Genomic DNA, 21,197 nt, shown 5'->3' with positions numbered 1-21,197 from the left:
CTTGTACAAGATTTGCTTTTACAACGCTGGGTTCATCGACTCCAACAATGGGCCTTTTACAATACAAGGAAATGCAATTACGAGGAAAAGCTCGGCTTCTAACAATGAGGACTTCTCGGGGATGCTCTTGGATAGCATGGATCTCTTGGTAACTTGGACAGCATGGATCTCTTGGACCTTTGGATCTCTTGAGGGAGCCTTTGGACTCTTGACATCTTGGTGATTTGGATCTCTTGGCAGTTTGGATCTCTCTCGGGAGAATTCTTGAACTCATGATGTCTTAGGATTCTTGATAGTTTTTCGGCAGCAATTCCTCCTGGGGATTTTCAGTTACTTGCCATAGATTTTATCTTTGCACAATTAGGTGACATTACCAATTAGTGTATGCATGAGCACCCTTGTAGGGTTGTAAACCCTTAGGGATGAGGTATGATCTAGCATGTACAAGCAATGGGGTTGCTGTGCAAGCAGGATAGAAAGAACCTAGAGTAGAGCACAATTTCTTTGGCACAAGCAAGAAGGGCGCACTTGTTACAAAACACTTTCCCCTGACCTCTAGTCGTAGAAGGGTATCCTTTTCTAGGTTTGGATGTTCACTCTTTGGGATTTTCCTAGTCCTCATGGGTTTGACATAACTAGGCCAACTATATGCAAAGGCTTAACTGGTAGGTTATTCCTATCCTAGGGGGACTCAATCGCCATACCTCTCCCTTCATTGAAGTTGTTGGGTAGGAAGGATGGAGGGGGCCTTTTCAGCTACTCCTGTCCACCCATGGACCTAGAAGTACCTACAAAGTCAGCCCCTAATCTAACTATGGTTAACACTATCGATGTTTGTGTCTAGGCATCTGCAAATAGGGTGATGAAATCCCCAAAGAGATGTGATTACGCTAGCAATGCAGAGCCTGGGTTTGGCTCAAAAAGGGTGTATATGTCATGCAATCCTTAATGAAGGGGAAGGGCTTTTCCAAACACAGGAGATATATATATATATATGAAAGCAGATAAAGGTGCAATGGAAAATAAATTTTGCTACCCTATGTTTGCATGTGAAGGAAAGTTGTAGAGCATGTGAGGAAAGCAGTAAAGCATGTGCAGAAAGCAGTAAAGCGTGTGAGTAAAGCTATGTGAAAATACCTCAAAGCCTCCCTTTTGGAAAAGGAGTTTTTGAAAAAAGATTTTTTTGCTCTTTTGAAAATAGTCTACTAGGATATAGTATAACCCTTTTTCTAAAGGAAAGCCTAAAGGCCAATGTCCAAAGATTATGGTTTTATCAAAAGCTCTAAAGGCCAAACTATCATCAATCCTTAGTGGAGTTGCCAATTTATTGACGCTCGGCCTCGATTGGAGTAGAAAACCGCCATCATTGGGCCTTCGTTTGACCACCTGCCATGGTGATGCTCCTATGCACGTGGGGCCTGTTGGAGGTCCTTCTTGATTGGTTGGTGCGCTTGGTGTGGTTCATACGGAGCTTTGGGTGCTCTCTCTCTCTCGATGGAGGAAGGTATTTATCTATTTTTGGTAGTATGGCAGAAATCTTGGCCAAATTTTAAGGGATTACCAAAGGTAAGTGAAGTCGCCACCAATCATTGTGTTTTCTGAGGTGTGATTGGTCACCTGTTTCTAGTTGATTTTATTACCAATCCTAGGCTAAGAAAAAAAAAAGGTCTTTTTTCCTAATCTAATCTGGATGGTAAAAAAATCTTAATTCTTAAGTCCAGAAGTTTGGTTACGTGTGGGGAAGGTGTTAGGCACCTCACAACGTCTGTCCAAGGATAGACTTTTATTTTGATAAAACCTTAATTTTTGGAGATTGGCAGTAAAAACATGATTTTGGCATTGGCTTCCAGGGCTTTGCATGCATGGGGGGCTTTGAGGTTTAGCTTTTGAATGAATGTGATCCCAATCTATGCTTTCCAAAGGCATTCGGGCAAAGTACCAGATTTCCACAATAAAAATTTGGTGATGTCACCTTACTTTTGCGGCGGAAATTAGGCATTGTTTTGCCTTAGGTAACATAGACTGTGACAATCACATCGGAAGGGCTGAGCAGGTATTTATATACATACATTATTCACAATGCAATCACATAGAGCAGGAAAGTAAATGCCTACATCGCTAGAGCATGACCCAAAATATAGGTGCAGGAAAGTAAATAGGGGTCACCATATCTAGAGATGAGGATGAATGGTACATGACATGATATACCTAATACAAACCATCTAAGAGAGAAGGGAAGGAGAATGGAAGGGGTTTTAAAAGAGTACATAACCAAATGGGAGAGGCTTGACCCATAAAACTACTGAACATTGCTGCTTGGCTTATATCTACATGCTTGCGTCTTTGCCCTTTTTGCTTGTGCCTAGGAGACCGTGCCCTAGCTCCACGCATTCTCGCTCAATGTGTGTACATGCAAAGGCAAAGACAAGAAACCAACAGACAAGCAATGGAAGGAAAAGATGCAAAGAGCATATGAAAGAGGCATAAAGCAGATAAGCATGATAGACATAGCAAGCAAAGAAACAAGAAAGCAAGGAAACAAATGAAAAGGAAAACAAGCAAGAAAGTAAACAAAAGGTAGTGTCTGCAAGGGACAAATGTAGGTTTGGATCAGATGTCCATGACTTCATTGTGTTGAAGTATGGACGACAAACTAGCAAGCAAGACTCATGCATCAACATATGAGCAAGCGTGTAAAGATGCATAGAAAGCCAACGGGTGGCACAAACAAGCATGGTAAGCGTATCATCGCATGGAGCAAAAAGGGGGAAAGATATGCACAAAACAACTGGCATCATCGTGATGCATCCCAAATGGTTACATCCAAACAAGGCCTCATGAGTGTCAGATGTAACCACACAACCACAAACCCACTAAGGGTGTCAAGCATGGCAAATCCTAAAACTAGAGAGGATAACACAAGCATAAAATATAGAAGCAAGCAAGCATAGACATGCAAATAGGATGATCCAAACACTTTTATGTGGACCTCGGTGTATGGACGATGACAAAGACCATAGGGTCTAGATCGGGTCCTAACCATCAGGCCAAAACACAAGAAAGAAAGACAAAGCAACAAAAGGACTACAATAGCACATGGCATGACAAACATGGCCTAAGTCTAGGCATATAAACATGGCATGGAGCACACAAGCACATAGAAGATAGCATAAAGCATGTAGAGGACATAGATCCAAGCACATAGGCATGTGAAAGCACAGATCTAGACATATAGGCATAGAAACATGCATGTAAACATGTAAAAGCCTAGCACATAAACATGGAGGAACATGGATCCAAGCATATAAGCATGTGAAGACAAGGGTCTAACCATATAGCATGGAAATTAACACATAGATACATAGATCCAAGCAAGGCATAGCCAATAACATCATACAAGCATGTGAGCATGTAACCCTAACATCATCCAAGAACAAAAAGAGGAACAAAGCATAGGAAAACATGGCATATAACATAAAGCATGTAGATCTAAACATATGAGCATGTAAGGATGTAGATCTAAGCATGAAACACGGCATAAGGCATAAAAAGCAAGGGGATTTATGCTAGAAGCACAAATAAAGCAAGCAACATGCTAAAGAAAGCAATAAATCATGTGATTCAAGAAAAAAGAACAAGATAAATGCTAGAAAAAGATTTAGAAAGTTAGGGGGTGTGGATAGTAGCTAAAAAGCTACATCCATACCCCTAAACCCCCAAATCCAAAGTGTAGAACCAAAGAAAAGAAGATTGGGTATAAGAACTATACCTTGTATTTTTTGTGAAGAAGGAAGAATCAAGAATCTTTGATGTGTTTTTGTGTGTTTTTGGAAGAGAGGAAAAATGTGTAGAAATCGTCCAGGCAAAGAGCAAAACCCAAAATCTCCTCCTTTTTTGTTTGTTTGGAGGGTGCCTGGGGCCTTTTACAGCCTCGGCATGGATTACGAGGCAGCGGCCCTTTCAGGGCTACCAACTTCAAATGGTCTTGGATGGAGTTGATCTTGATACCCTTGGAGAGATCTTGACTTCCAGTTTCTAAAAAGGTATTGAACTCGAAAATCCATCGGTCGGATCAAAAGTTATGGCTCTCAGAAATTAGTCGTGCATCAATCGATGCGTTATCCCGGTTTTCACAATTTCTCAGCCGTTTTAACTCCGATTTCAACCCATGAATAGTCGTTGGAATGAGAATTTGATAATCTTTACAATGGCGTTGGTTTCAATCCGTTCTGATAGTCAGATCAAAATTAGGGTTTCTGGGCTCGTTGGGAGTCAACTCTAGGTCAAGCTTGGTCAAACTTAGTCAAAGTTGCCAAAAATATCCGAGAAGCTTGGGTTTGATATAAAACTATGAAAAGTGTTGTTTTGTGAGAGTTTTGACCTCGTTTGACCTTCGGTCAACCTTAGGTTGACTAGGGGCATTTTGGTCATTTTAGCTGAAAAAAGGTACTTTGGGTGCTCTGGTGTTTGAACGGGTTGTGCCACATCATTTCTGATGTCCTCATGGCCCCATGGAGAGAAAATAATATTTTTTGGATTTTTCGGGGTCTAGCACACAAATCAAGGGCGGATAAAATATGGTATCAACAGTCCTTCCCAAAATCTGAAAGATATGAGCACAAATGTCAATTGGAACTCCATTAATAAGATCACAAAGGAATTGGGCTCTTCCACTGATGAAACCCGTGTTGGTCAGTGGGTACAGGTTTGAGTACATAATCAAGGTAAGAGTCTTCATTTCCAGCCCGAATCTTAAAGTGCCAATTGATGTACCTGTGGATGAAAGTTCAAGATCTACTCCTAACGTTTCAAGGATTTGGACAACGAGAGCCAATCGGTCATCATATGGGGATGTATCCACATTTACCGAACGATTCATTTGAAGAATCTTAGCTAGATAGTTCGGAGTGATGATGAAGTCCTTTCTACAAACCCAACATTCTAGTTTAGCTCCGGTAAACCAGGCATTGGAGTAGAATTCCTTGATCAACTTCTCAATAGGATCTTCAAAGCCACCAAACAAGCTAGCCTAATCTCTGTCAGAAAAGATTTTAGAAATGAAAGTTGATCCCAATGTGTCAAATCTCACAATCCTTTCTACCACAAGTGGAGCATTCTTGAAATTGTTGTTGAAGGATTGAGAGTCCAGAAGAGTCTTGAACCTCTTGTTATCAAAGTTTGCTGATGATTATTGAGTCCTCTTTGACACTGGAGATGATGTGAGATTAATCAAAGGCTCTTTACCGCATGAAGATCGATGAGGCATCTGCAAAATAGCCACACAAACACAAACCATACACAACAATAGCAAAAAACTTGATTATATGCAAGTTAGTACAAAAACGAGTAAATAACTCTTAAAAATTAAGTTAAAGAGCACATATTAGAACACAAAGACATGAAAACAAATCTAGAAGTCTAATTAGATAAAGAGCATGACAATATGCATGTGTAATGCATGACCAAAGCATGAACAAGCACTCATGGGGTAAAATGTGTAAAACGCACAAGCAATGATAGAAATATGTTACAATTTAGTAAACATGGCAATCCCTAAAGTTTAGTACTTATCAGAGTCCAAACAAGTGTCAAAATGCCTAAGGGGCATTTTATCAAACACTTATGCATGAACTAACCCTATATGATGAAAAATACATGAACATGATGAAATATGCCTTAAATACATGTTCAAAATGCCACATGGGGCCAACATAAACATCAACAAACAAAATGGGACTAATCCCAATCAACAAAATAGAAAAAAATTGTTGGCCCCATGTGGAAAAGGAAAACCCTAACTATGTTTTTGAAGACTCTGGAAGACTTGTAAGATCTGAGAGGTTCTATATCTTCTAACTTTACAAGTGTCTACCAGAACAAAATCTACAATCAAATGCTGGTGGAATCTAGTTGCTGCAAGATCAACAAGCAGTGATTTGAAAACTTTGAGTGGGATCTCAAAGTCACAAAAGTGGGAATTTGTGTTATGCAAATCCAAGAAAGAAGGAGTCCGTGGATTCAGAGCTTGCACGTGGTCATGTCAGTAAGTTACTACTAGAGGTAGCAATAGATTTAGGGTTAAATCTTTTGTAAAAACTTCAATTCTCTTTTAGTGGATTTTTTTTACCTTGAGGATAGTTAGGTCAAATCCTCCCTAAGCTTTTACCTTGAGATGGTTCGTTTCATATGTTTTCTTAGGTGATCATATCGGTGTGTTCTTTGTTTTTTCCCTGTTGTGCATGATATGATCTCTCTTTGCTTAACCTAGATCTCATAATTAACCTAAGTAATCACTTGGCTAATATTTTAGGTCAAACAATCTACGTTAAGGGGTCTAAACAAACAAACACAGAGAGTTTTGAACACAAAAGCTTAGTTTCGATTAGTTGAAGGAAAACTTCGATCGATTGAAGCTGTGAACAATTTTAAAACTTAAAAATTTGGAAATTGTATGTAGAAAAACAACTCAATGTATATGAACATGATCCAGAAAAGTTTTAAAAACATGATATCACTTAGATGCAAATATCAAAACCAATCAAGAAGTTAAAATCAAAAAATTTAAACTTCTAAAACATGAAAATTTCATTTTTCTTCAAAATTCCCAACCAAAACAAAATTTTGCATTTACATATTAATTCATATGCAATTAAAGATAACCAGATTAGACAACACACATAGTCTTATGACTCTTATATACAATATTTAGCATTGATTTGCGTGTAGTGTGTGCAACTAGTAAGTGTACAAAGTACAGAAAATGTGAGTTGTAGATAGTAATCAAACAAATTTTCTATATCATCAATTACATTGGTTTGAAAGTGACTATCACCTAAAGAGTTACACCATATAACTCCCACATCTCCTAAATAACAAGCTTGCAATCATGTAAAAGCATTTTGATTCCTTTTGCTTTTTCCATATTTTTTTCTTTTTGACCACAATCAAAGATATCATGCATGGACATATAGGAGATAGAAAAGAAAATACCCTTGTTAAAATTTTTTTTAATTATTTATAAAAAATAACACCTCATTTTATCTTGCTATGCAAGTGCTACACCTTACCAAGTATGGCTTTTATGTTTTGCACACAGGAGTTCATGATTGGCAAGTAACAGTGGTGAAATGGTTACTTATGCCTTTCTCTTAGGATTTTCTAGTCTTTACGATCAAAAGAGTGTGACATCAAAATCAAGATCGTTTGTTCAAAGACTATAAACAACTCACACAATTAAGCACTAAATAGCACAAACTAGCAAAGTGCAAAAAGTAGCTCATCAAATCTAAGCAAGGTACACAGTCTTGAATGCAAATTTCATTGGCCAACCTTAATTACACAATAAGTGATGTGCAATACAAAAAAATAATTTTTGGATTTTCAAAATTTTATTTTGACCACAACCAAAAAGTACACATGATACTAAATAAATAAAAAGCAAAAGCAATGCTTGACAACATGTAATGCAAAAACAGTGCTCAACTAAGCTATAAAGGGTACACAAACAAGAAACATCAATTTTTTAATTAACCCATGAGTACATGTACAAACTAGTACATACTCATAAAAAAATTAGAGATATCTTATGCACTTAGTTAAGGAACACACACTTTCTATGTTTTTCCACAAATGTCAAGCATGTTATAAGTCAAGAGAAAGATATTATAATCCATGTAACCCTCAAGAAAAATAAAATAAAATTTTTTCATCTTTTTGAAAATTTTTAATGTTTTTGGATTTTATTTTTTTGAATAAAAAAATAACCTAAGAAATAAAACAACTAAAAATTGAAAGAATACATGTCCACAAATAATTAAAAAAATTAAATCAGGGACAAGTAAAAAACATTCACCTTAGCGAATCTTTTCTCACCCATACATCACGCGTCTTTGGCTTTGCAGGTGGAAAACCATAAGAAACAGAGTGTATTTGAGGGATTACATAGTTCTTTTGAGAGAGACCTAAATTTTGCAATTTCCTTACACAAGCCAACAAGCTTAAAATTTTCAAAAGTATGTGAAACAATTTATCAGGACTTGTAGCAAGAGATATATCATCACAGATTGTTTATTTGTTTAGACCCCTGAAAACACAGATTTTTTAAATTTCAATTTATGATAGTTAGGACGAATGTGAACATAGACACCACAAAAGAGACAAATAGGAACAAATTTAGGAACATTAGTATTCCTAAAGTGGTTTCTAGTCACAAGCTTTGGTTCTTGCCTCAACAAAAAACAATTTGGTCTAATGTGACCAACAACACTACAAATGTGACAGGTAGGCACAAAAACAGATCTCTTCTGCAATTTAGCAGTAGGTTTAGACACAGGTTTAAAAACTTCAACGTCTATATCAAAACTTTTACCTTTGTCCAACCTAGCAAAATAAGCCTTTCGTTTATGATTCCTCTTAAAAAGAGGAACATAAACTTTGTCATCTTTAGTCTTAAGAGGAATGGAAATAGATCTGTTATCAACAGTAAGTTTGGTATTAGACAAATTTTCAAGTTTGGTATTATACGCCAACGCAGAGCAAGGCAAAAAAGGAAAAAGAAATGGGGCCAAAAATTCTAACTAACTATCATCACTAATAAACCAGAACTAATTACATTAGGACACGTGGTCAAACTCTGTAACTGTTTTTGGTTTTAGCTTCTGCACGCGCTGATCTTGTGACTTCATTAAGCTTAATTCTGTCATTTGCCTAGTATCATTAAACGATATTGCCGTTTCTTCTTTATTTACTTTCCTTTTTTTCAAAGCATCACATTTTGATCTTCTAATAGACAGAAACTTAGTCGAGCGAGTTCTTAGCTAAGATAAAAAATTTTGTTTTTACTAAGCAGTTCTCATATACAATCTAGCTTTTTTAGTGAATCATATTGTTGGGTTATAGATTGACCCCAATTAATTAATTCAATTGCTCAAGTTGATTAATTAAGTGAAATTATTTGTAAACCATGGAGGCACTAACAAATCACCAAATAAACTAAGTGGAGTGGAAATTAAATTGGCATGGTGATTTGTTGATGAATGGGGAAAATCTCTCGCAAGACAAAAACCCCACTAGGTGAATTTCATATCACCATTCCCAAGAATCCACTAATCAAGAACAAGGAATCTTACCACTACCTTGGACTATCCCAAAATACCAACTTACAGTTGAACTTTTACTCCAATCCCTAATTGGACTTGATCTTGAAGAGACTTCTTCCTTTGCACGGATCCCAATATGTGACTAACTCCCAACAACTAATTGATTGTTGTTGGATGCAAAGTTCTTCACTCTAAAGCACGTCGAAGATTTGAAAGTATTTGGTTACAAAACCCTAAAGCGCAAAAAATGCAATAGTTTCTCACAAAATGTATGAGTTCTCTATTTGAGTCTCTGTGTCTTTGATGACTTTAAAATAAAACTTTTATGTGGTCTAAAGGTTCAGTGAAAGAAACCCTATCAATCCAAGTCATCATGGGCCAAAATTCAGATCTGAGAATTCTGAAATTCCAGAGCTCGATAGATTGAGAGGTGTCGAGCTTGTGTCGAGAATCCTTCATTAAGTCTCGATAGATACTAGTGTTGAGCTAGTGACGAGACTAGTGTCGAGCTTCACTGAATTAGTTTTTCTTTACTTGTTTCTTGGTTCAATCTTCATGTCTTCAATGATACCACTTGTAAAGTAAACTTCACATACTTGTTGATACATTAAACTTAACTTCAATCTACCCAATTACAAGTAAAGTGCATTTTGTCCAAGGATAAGTCAATACATAGAAAATATGACCCTAACACATATGCATGATGCGTCTATAGGGCTCTAAATGCCATGGTTCATTTTAAACATAAGCACAAATAAAATTTTTTTATTTTTTTTTTTTATTTTAAGAAAAAAAAATGCTAAGATATGGTGGGCCTATTTTACAATGGGGCATGAATTTTAAGTATGTAATTCATGTGGTGATTCACCTAAGTTTCAAGTGCACATTTTATTCAGAACCCTCTTTTGAAAGAAATTGAGCTTGAAGCATTGGTGATTTGGTGGTACACAAGGTGAGAATAGCCCATGAGTCAAAACGTAAGCGAGAATAGTTGACTAAGATCTCGGATCTAAAACTTAAGAATAAATGGGGGCACATATTCATTCAAACTATCATTCTCCAAGACAATAACACCTAAAGTCTTATAAGCACATCTCTTGTCATTTCAGAGTTCACTCGTTAAACAAGGGAGTTACCAGGAGTGAAAGGAAGGATGGTTGAATGTAAAATAGCCACGAATGAGAGGTTTGCTCAAATAGAGGGGCACTTAGAGGAATATAAGTTCTAATACCACTTGTTGGGTCCCAACCTAGAATTGTGTGAATTAAGAAAATCAACTGAAAATTTTAGTAAAAACCTCTTGCTTTTCTTTGCGTTCACACACAATTATTATTCTCACTATGCTCACAGTACAGCAGCACCTTCAATTATTATTTTTTTTTTTTTATTTTTTTTTTTTTTTCACTTTGCAACATTAATCAAAACCGTACAAATTCTCCTTAAATTCCACACTAAGAGTCCTGTTGGTTGGGAGATGGAAAAGTTGGAGGATAAAAGAGATTTTAGTTTCTCTTATTTGAGTTCGGTTGAGGGGTGAAAAATTGGAGTGATGACAACTAGTTTATTTGCTTGTAGAGAAAAGTGAAAGAAGAAAAGTGAAAGAATGGATGATGTAGCTCATATAAATTTACTTTTTATGTCCTTACTACATAATATGTAGGAAATAATTTATTTATACTTATTAAATATTACTTATTATCAATTAAAATTAATAAAATGACATCTTAAAAAAATTAACACATTACACATATTATTTTACTTTTTTTCCTTTGTAATTAAATTTTTTATATTTTGTTAAATAAAAATTAAATGGAATCGTCCAATAAATGCTTCCATGTTGGGGAAAAAATCATGGACCTTTGCTAATTGAAAAGGAATAGCACAAAACATGAATATACAAGCAGTGAATGTTATTGTATGATGATAGAAATGTAACGTTAAAAAAATAGAAAATAAAAAAATCCAGCAAAAGACGATAAGAAGGACAGAAGAAAATAAATCAAAGGATAGAGGTAGTAGTTGAAGTGTTGAACATTGTGAGGATAAAAATATAATTGTAAAGACTGAAGTAAAAGAGACCAAAATTTCTCTAGTTTTCTCTTCAATTAAGAAAATTGATTTTTGGTGCTCTTGGCTCCACCAAAATCTCACGTCTTTTCTCTCTCAACCAAACGACCAAATATATCATATTTTCTCCCCCATTTTCCATCCCTCTAATAATCACTCCAACCAAATGCATGTTGAGACAATTTTCTAACCCTTAGGTCATATGGATTTTAAAAGTGCTATGATGGTTGAATTGGATAATTAATTTAGATGAGGCCGAAGTCATAACCCTAAATTCTTAAATTCTATAGGGATAGGGGTGGTTATTTGAAACGCTAAGGGCTTGGTAATTGCTTCCCTAACTTAGCAAATCCCTCATCCTGGTACAGTAACACAAGTTGAAGCAATGGCAACAAGAAAAGCAGTTGAGTTCACTTTAGAAGTGGGTATCAGAGAAGCAATTGTTAAGGATGACTCAAATATTATTTTTAAAGAGAAGCTCTAAACCATCATTTACTTTTTGCATGTGCATTTAATTCACGATGCAAAACTTCAAGTTTCTCATTTTTCTAATATTAATTTTTCCCTTGTTCGCCATCAAGAGAACACAATAGCACATTCTCTTGTAAGAAGAACAATCACATCACCCAATTTACTTGTCTGGGTGGAAGATGTGCCATTAGATATTCTACATATTGTTCAAGCTGATTTGGCCTCTTTGATTTAAAGAAATTGATTTTTTTTCTTCTTTAAAAAAACTGGAGACTTGGTATGGCAAGTAATCCTTCCAAGGGGTACTAAAAACCCTTATTTTGAAAAAAGATCTCCTAATTTGGAAGGACCATACTTGATTTGTAAAGTATCTAATGGAAATGCATACAAGTTGATGTATATCGATAGGAATTGACATCTTAAATCGATAAATGGAATATATTGAAACATTACAAGCCAAGTATGAATAAAAAGGATCCACAACATAAGAGATCCTTGGTAGTAAAACTTATTATACAAGCCAACTAATATTTTAAGAATAATAGTAGTAGAGGTCTTTCAATAGTAATTAAGAAAATAGTTATAAAAGTGATAAGCTGAAAACAAAGCGTGAAAAGTTAATTATAAAATGCAGCAATCAGGCCAGTCCAATCAATTGAAGGTTCTTTACGAAGATTATCAATTTCTTGGCTTAGTTGTTGTAAAAGCTGTTCTTTCTCTCGGAAACCACTGATATCTGTCTGAATGCTACTTTTTTGTTGAGAATACACTTTTTCAAAAAGGGGCATCTTCTGAATCATCAGCATTTCATAATCTCGAAGATTTTTCTCCAGTTCGTCATGTTTGGAAACCATCGTTAGCATCTCATCTCGACAGGGTTGAAATGCAGTCTTGGAAGTGTTTAGAGTGCCAACATATAAACCTCGTGCTTTTTCAAGTTCAGCTCTCTTTTTTTCTCTTTCAACTGCAGTGCTTAAACGATTAACTTCCCTATTGATCTCATTATTGAATTTCTTTAAACGGTCACACCTGTCCTGTCCAAGGATACTGGTTTTGTCAACCAAGTGTTCAGCAGCTTTCCTGAAATTGGATAAGAGAGCCTCATTCAAAAGAACAACATCAACCGACATATTGAAGAAAGATTTAATATCTGCAAGGGACTCTGTTGTGGCATTAGAAGAGGAAGAGGCAGACTTGAATACTTCTTCCATTTTATCAAGAGATTTAGAGATATTCTCTAAGAGCAAATGAAAATCCTTCAAGTTATTTTTCAATTCAGTTTGTTGTGATTTCTCTTGCAGCTTTTTGGACTTGGTACTCTTATCTTCAACTGAAACTTCTGGTTCAGTCGATAATGAATGCATTCCCATGCTTGAGGACATGGAAGTTGACCGAACATTAGAATTCACTGCAAAAGTGTAAGAAGATGTAGACAGCAAAGCATGAAATTCAAAATACAGGGGACAACAGAGATCAACGAAAGATAATTCACCAAACATCCCCTACCTACCTCCGAAAAGAAGGCATAAAGCCTAAACTACCTTGGGCATGGCTGTAACTTCATTAGTAAATGCTACAAGTATATAACTCTTCCACCAAGAATCAAATTACAAAACAGAGCGTTAGTTTGTGAATTGTTTATTTGCGGTGGTTTATTTGTACATAGTTTATTATTTTGGTAACATTTATGTTAAATGTGTTACAAAAAACTTAAAGCTGAAGTAGTTTATTAAAAAAAAAAACTAAAAGCTAGAATATTTGAGAAAAAAAAAAGACTCAAAAAGTAAAAAACTTTTTTTTTTTTTTCAACAATTCCCAAACGAATACTGGTATGAAGGAATCCAATAAAGACCAAGTTTAACTATCATAAATATAGTTAAATGTTAAAATTTATCACCAAACAACTTAAGTTTTTATTTAATAGGCTGGTAACTACGGCAAGGACATAAATCTTCACCTTGGAGTTCTTAAGACTTGGGTCTATTCGGATACCGCTTATTTTGCTAAAAACTGAAAACTTATTACTAAAAATACTATAGTAAAATACTTTTCAAGCTAGACAGCTGAAAGTACTGTAGCATTTATTTTTTTATTTTTAAAATTTTTTTCCCTGCTATGGTTGATACTCGCGTGATTTCTCCCACAGTCTCCATTAGCATTTCACTCCGCTCCCACCCTAACGCCTGTCTTCCAGAACAAAGGCAAGCCCATGCCCAGAAGAGAAATCCACGGCTCAGAGCTCCCAGTCCAGTGCCGGCGAAGATCGGGTTCAGGTTTAGTTCTTTACACTTCCTTCCATGCCATTAACACCTCTCTTCCCATAAATCCATTTCACGCCTTTCCCTTGTTTGTCCTCAGATCGTCGACTATCCCGATGAAGATCAATCTTGGAGTTCACTACAATTTTCTCCAAACTTGCTGGGTCACTGTTGAAGGTAACTTGCTGACCCCTCTGTTGAAGGTAATTTGGTCAAGACCCGTCCTCTTTCTCTCTCACACATTTTCTCAAACATGTGAAGTACATTATTTCCTCTTTGTACAAACTTTCTTCTTCTTCTTCTTTAAAGGATAGTTCCCCAAGTACAATGTGCTGAATCATCTAAGGCTGTTGCCGTTGAAGTGAGAGTCCTAAATTCAATTGAACTATATTTATTCTCTATAAAAGGGAGGAAAGATTGTTCCAACCATTTTCTAATGATCAGAAAAGAATTCAAAGTACTTTAGATAAGATGGGAATTGGGATTCTGCCTCCAAAATATCAAGCTTTCATCCACATATGAGTGCAAGTATATGACTCTATGTCTTTGTAATTCTTGGTCTCCCGGGCCAACGAATGAAAATAAGCAAAACCCATAGTTGTATTAGTTAAAGGAAAAACTTTAAGATCACAACCATTTTGCACTTATTTTTACAACTATCTGATTTGGATGAGTGTTAGTAAAAAAAAAAAAAAAAAAAAATTGGTGGATTCATTTAAAAATGACAATCATATCCAAAATAATAATAATAATAATAATAATAATAATAATAATAATAACGACAAACAACTAGTCACATATAGAATTGTTGTAAACATGGGTGTAAAATTAATTGTGGACCTTAAGAGTCAAGTTGGGTACATGTGGTGGAGGCTTCTGGAAGCTTGGGGAGGTGGATTTTTCTGTTGAAATAAAATTTCAAAAAGAAACTTACAGAGAGAGAGACAGAGAGCTGGACAGAAGGATCAACGTTAGTAACAATTGTGAACTAGGGACTAAAGTTACGAAAACAAAACTTATGAGACAAAAATGACAACTCAACAAACTGAAAAGATATAATTTGTAATTTTGTCAAATGTTTATGTTCTTGTATGGCTGTGACAAGCCTTCCATTAATTTCCCAAAGAGTAGTAAATAATAATCTGTAACATGCATTATTGGAAGAGAGACAAAAACAAATACAGAAAAAAAAAAAAATACCCTTTAATTTCCATCATAATAATATGATGATACTTTTCCATTCTTTATGCCCACTTTAGCTCGAAGTATTCAAGAAATCACCGTTGTTTTTAATACTTTAATCTTTTGAAAGAGTAGTTGAGAAATTAAAACAACTCTTAATATCGCTCGCTCCTTTTTCTTTTCCCTTTTTTCTTTTCATTTCTTATCTTTGTAGTCAAGACCTCAATTTCGGAAATTTGAAGTTCCCTTCATACACTCTTTTGTTTTTTTTTTCCCCCTCTTTTTTGAGAATCCTCTTCATACATTTTAAGCATATGTCATCAAAGATTTCCAAAGTGGGCAATAAAAAATGACTATAACGATGTAGTTTGAAAAATATTGAAAATGAAACAAAATAAGAAAGAAAACAACAAGATGTGAAAACATACCGGCCATATTGCTATTGTCAGAAATGTCTTAGGAGTCAGTTTCTTGAAATTCCTTCTTCTTGGATAGAAAAAACATGATAATTTACATTATTTATAGAGAGAAATCAATGGTCATGTTGCTCCACGACCGTACAATAGGACTTCAAGCATCATGGAACCTGTACGTGCGATTTGTTGAAAGGAAAGAATAAGTAAGGAATGGGGATGCAAGAGACAAGAATGATTGATGCCTATTTTGTTTGGAAAGAAGATAAGAATCGAAGGAAGGTATTGTCCTTCACTATGATAAGATTATTAAAAATAATATTATTGCAATTATTGTGTACTGACTCAAGTGATCCAATTTAGTGTAAAGCTCTTCCAGAGCTAATTTTAGACCTTTAGCATCTACATCTCTATAAACCTTGCATAGAGTTGATTGTAAGGTAGTATTCTTCACTCGCACGCCTAATCCTAGGGTATTTAAAGGAGGTTAAATCCTAGATTAAACACACATTAGTTATGGTTAATTGACTTGTATGAGAAGTAGCTTTTTTAGCTTGCTTATCAATTAGGATTGGGCTTGGCCTAGACTATTGGGCTTAACATATCTCTAACAAAGACAAAGCCTCGTTGAAGTTGATGGTTGATGGGACTTCAATAGTATCATAGCACTTTACACATCAAGAAACTTCACACATGGAACCATACGAGTTATTTGTTCAAAGGAAAGAATAAGGAAGGAATTTGTATGCAAGATAAAAGAAGGATCAATGTCTATTTTAATTGGAGATAAGAGAAGAATCAAAGGATGTTATTTTCTTTTGGGGTTCACCAAAAAAAAAAAAAAAAAAAACATATGATAGGACAGAGCTTTATTAAAGTTGATCGATTAACAAATTCAAATGCTTTTATGTTATCATATATATAACAATATTTTTACAATAAATCGTAGGTGACAAACAATTACTAATTTTAATCTAGATATACCACTAACATCACTCTTTTACCCCCCATTAACAAACTTTCCACATAGAATTTGTTGTGAAAATATTATAGAAATAACATTTCTCTATTTGTATAGATTTGTCCTCCCTCCTAATAAGAAATGATTTTTATTGACTTGTCAAAATTTCTTCTTACCTTTAAGGGAGCTCATTTGTTAAAAAATAAATAAATAAATAAAAATGAAGAAGGAAACCTAAATGTTGTGGGCCTTCTATATAAATTAAGAATATCAAAAGTAATATACAACTGGTTTTTTAATCTTTATTCTGTTTCAACTTTCTTTCCATAAAAACACGATAATCCTTTCTTGAGTAATGTTGAATCTATAGATAGTTTTCAATTTCCTTTTTTACATTGAAAGCTCAATTAGTGTAGAAACACTAATGCTTATTTAGACCTCCAATTTTAAATTGCTTAGTTGCTTTTACTCTAATGTAACTAAGTGTGGAATAAGAGTAAAAGATGTGTAATAAACTGAAACACTACTCTTATGCATAAGCAAGTATACAATAAGTGATAAATGTAAAGATTAAAGAGTAGGGAAGATAAATGCAAACACAAGATAACATCGAGACATGTTATCGAAGAGGAAACCGAAGTACTTGGCGAAAAACCTCTCCACGGCCTTCCAAGCCGAAATTGCGTTCCACTAGTGAATAAGTTGGAGTACAGGAAAATCAAAAAGGCCCTCCAAGCCTAATCTACCCAATGTACTTGAGCCCTCCAAGCTCCAACTACCAACGGACTTCTTGGAGTCTTGTCTTAACTAGTTATTCGGATCCCGCAATTCCGCTGGATTGCATCCGCCACTCAATGGCTTCTTCCAATGCTTCCCATATGCACCAAAACTTCTCTCAACACTCAGAATGGGTGAGGTAAGTGTTTGGACTAAGAACCTCTCAAGGATGTGTAGATGGAAAGGTAGGAGTTATGGAAACTTTAGAGAAATAATGTAAAGGATTATGGGTAAACAATCTCTAACTCTCAAGTGTTTGGCTGGGGTTTCTCTCTCAAAATTTTCTTGTAAAGACTCCTTGTTCTTCTTACAATTTCGTGGGTAATGAGGGTTTATATAGTGTTGGTAAAGGTATAAGAAAAGGCACACTCAAAATAATTAGGCAGAGAGTTTCATAGGTCACTCTCGACTTGACCTAAGTCATGAATGACTTGTGAAATCCAGCCTATCAAAAACTCTTCAAATTCCAGCATGTGCTTCTCATGTGGCCTGTTTCGCGGGTTGGCACTCACGAGCCAGTTGCGAGCTAGTCGTAAAATCCTCATCTTCACAGAATCTTATCCATACTTTCACACACAACCCTTATATTAAACCCCACAAAAATACAGGGAGATGATTAAACAGAATTACAATCAAATTTGACACAAAATTAAATCCAACATAAAACATAGTTGTAAAACACAACTTTACAATCTCCTCCTTTGGCTATTCCGTGACAAAACCCCTAAACAGACTCTAGACTTAAAATGTGAGTATGGGAATAGAGGCAAAACTCACTCACACCTAAATCTAGAAACTATGAAGTGCTTGAACCATATACATCTATATCTTGAAACACTTGCACATAACAAATAGCTTCATTAAATATAAGGCAAGTAGAATACGTGGCATGTATAAAGAGTAAGTAAAATGAGATCAAGTAAAGATAAAATAGATATGAATAAATAACATAACTTGATCAAACAAGAAAAGTCATTAAGAAATGACCATAATGAACATTTAACAAGTAAATGATCATCTGGACATGCAAGCAATTAAGAGCAATGCAAAAATTAATTGCATGTCCAACAAGCATATGATGCATTAAAGAAACTAAAGTAAGAGGCAATAGATAACTAAAAGCATCAAGAAACAACTATAAAAACCAAGATACACAAGTACTAAAGATAAACTGAGTTTTAAACTAAAGTACTGAAAGCTTTAAAGTAAAGCAATGTAAATAAACTATACTAATCAAAACAGGGAAAAAATTGTTAGAACTTTTAAGTTGTGTCGCTGTAGGTTAGCTTCCTCTTTTTGTATCCATTGTGCTCCCCCTTTCTATATGCACTCCCCCTTACTCTATGATGCTCTCCTTTACTTTATGGAGTATTCACAATATTCACAATAAGGCTTTCTCCCCTTTTTTTTGGCACAAATAGCTAAAGGTCCACCTCAAGCTTATACTAAATCTCATCCAACTATGTCTCAATAGTAGTCAAGCGAAGCTGAACATGATTATTTTGAGAATACATGATAATTGCAAGTCCAGAAATGTGCTCATGTAAACCCTCCATCAAAGTCATCATCCTATGCATGTGAGGGATAGATGATCCAGGCTAAGAGTGAATGCTAGAAGAGGAGGTAATGTCTTAGGAAGTTTGGAGACACTAGGAGCAGTCGAGCTTTTCCCAATGGGAGAGGCAAGAGAAGAAGTCTTAGATTCACTCTTTGGAGGCTTGGTAGGGCTCTTTTTTTTCCCTTTCAGTAGATGAGGGAACCTTGCTACTCTGAAGAGAATGCAAGAAAATCGAACCTTAACGAGGCAGGACCATTCCATTCTTAGGAGGATGAATGCCCTTGAAAGTTAGAATCTTCATGATTAGGTTGCAGAAAGGAAGACATGTCTTGGCAGCTAATCGTCCTGCAGTCCTTCCCAAAATTTGAAAGATGTGAGCACAAATGTTGATTGGAACTCCATTGATAAGATCACAGAGGAATTGGGCTCTTCCAAGACTGATGAAACTTATGCTGGTTAGTGGGTACAAATTTGAGTACATAGTCAAGGTAAGAGTCTTCATTTCCAGCTTGAATCGAAGTGCCAATTGATGTACCCGTGGAGGAAACTTCAAGATTTGCTGCTAATGTTTCAAGGATTTGGACAATGAGGTCAACTGGTTATCGTAAGGGGATGTATCCACATTTACCGGACGATTCATTTGAAGAATCTTAGCCAGATAGTCCGGAGTGATGGCAAAGTCCTTTCCACGAACCTAACATTTCAGTTCAGCTCCAATAAACTAGGCTTTGGAGTAGAATTCCTTGATCAACTACTCAATAGGAACTTCAAAGCCACCAAACAATCTAGCCCAATCTCTGCTAGTAAAGATTTTTGGAATGAAAGTTGATCCTAATGTGTCAAATCTCACAATCCTTTCTACCACAATTGGAGCATTCTTGAAATTATTGTTGAAGGATTGAGTGTCCAAAAGAGTCTTGAACCTTTTATTATCAAAGTTTGCTGACGATTGTCAAGTCCTTTTTGATACTAGAGATGATGTGAGATCAATCAAAGGCTCTTTACCGCATAAGGATCGATGAGGCATCTACAAAATAGCCACACAAACACAAACCATACACAACAATGGCAACAAACTTGATTAAATGCAAGTTAGTGTCAATGCTCGGCCTCGATAGGAGCGAAAAACTATTGTCGTCGAGCCTTTGTTCTACCACCCGCCGTGGCGACACTCCCGCGCGTGTGGGGCCCGTTGAAGGCCCCTCTTGATTGGTTGGTGCGCTTGGTGCATGGTTCACGTGGAGCTTCAGGTGCTCTCTCTCTCTTGGTGGAGGAAGGTAGGTCTACCTTTGGTAGTGTGGCAAGAAATCTTGGCCAAATTTTAGGTGATTACCAAAGGTAAGTGAAGTCGCCACCAATTATTGGGTTTTTCTAAGGTGTGATTGGTCACTTGTTTCTAGTTGATTTTGTTACCAATCCTAGGCTAAGAGAAATGACATTTTTCCTAATCTAATGTGGATGGAAAAAAATCTTGATTCTTGAGTCCGGAAGTTTGGTTACGTGTGGGGAAGGTATTAGGCACCCCACAACGCCTATCCAAGGACAGTCCTTTGTTTTGATAAAAACTTAATTTACGGAGATTGGCAGTAAAAACATGATTTTGGCACTGGCTTTCGGGCTTTGCATGCATGGAGGCTTTGAAGTTTGGCTTTTAAATGGGTGTGGTCCCAATCTATGCTTTTCTAAGGCATTTAGGCAAAGTACCAGATTTCCACAGCAAAAATCCGACGATATGTCACTTTACTTTTGCGGCGGAAATTAGGCATTGCTTTGCCTTAGGTGACATGAACTACGACAATCACACCGAAAGGAGGCGAGCAGGTATATATATATATATATATACACACCATGCACAATACTATCACACAGAGCAGCAAAGTAAATGCCTACATCCCTAGAGAATGGCCTAAAATATAGGTGTAGGAAAGTAAACAGGGGTTGCCATACTCTAGAGATGAGGATGAATGGTACATGGCATGATATACCAATACAAACAATCTAAGAAAGAGGGGAATGAGGAAGGAAGAGGTTTTAAAAGAGTACATAACCAAATAAGAAAGGCTAGACCCCTAAACCTACTAACATAATCGCTTGGTTTATATCCACATGCTCCCATCCTCACCCTTTTTGCTTGCACCTGGGAAACCGCACCTAGCTCCATGCGTCCTCACTCCAAATGTGTACATGCAAATGCAAAGACAAGAAACTAGCAAACAAGCAATGGAAAGAAAGAGATGCTTAAGGCATGTGAAAGAGGCATAAAGTAGATAAGCATGATAGACATGGTAAGCAAAGAGACAAGAAAGCAAGTAAACAAGCAAGAAGGAAAACAAGCAAAAAGGCAAACAAAAGGTGGTGTCCACGGGGGACAAATGTAGGTTTGGATCAAATGTCCATAACTTCACGTGGTGG

The 21,197-nt window shown here is 36.0% G+C and overlaps 1 protein-coding gene across 2 annotated transcripts; it reads right to left on the bottom strand.

The window, feature by feature from the left end:
* Nucleotides 1-12,181: 12,181 nt before the first annotated feature.
* LOC126723132 (uncharacterized) lies at nt 12,182-15,689 on the bottom strand. 2 transcript variants are annotated; one of them, XM_050426421.1, is made up of 2 exons: nt 15,505-15,689; nt 12,182-13,044 (listed from the first exon to the last, which is right to left on the bottom strand). In XM_050426421.1, exons 1-2 carry the CDS (start codon nt 15,509-15,511, stop codon nt 12,254-12,256), a joined length of 798 nt encoding a protein of 265 aa, XP_050282378.1. In that variant the 5' UTR covers nt 15,512-15,689; the 3' UTR covers nt 12,182-12,253. The 2 variants fall into 2 exon arrangements, with proteins under 2 accessions (XP_050282378.1, XP_050282380.1); XM_050426423.1 differs by lacking the exon at nt 15,505-15,689 and adding an exon at nt 13,147-13,411.
* Nucleotides 15,690-21,197: the final 5,508 nt, after the last annotated feature.

The sequence above is a fragment of the Quercus robur genome, chromosome 4 (assembly GCF_932294415.1).
Source record: "Quercus robur chromosome 4, dhQueRobu3.1, whole genome shotgun sequence".
NCBI lineage: Eukaryota > Viridiplantae > Streptophyta > Magnoliopsida > Fagales > Fagaceae > Quercus > Quercus robur.
This window is presented reverse-complemented; position numbering and strand designations above follow the sequence as displayed.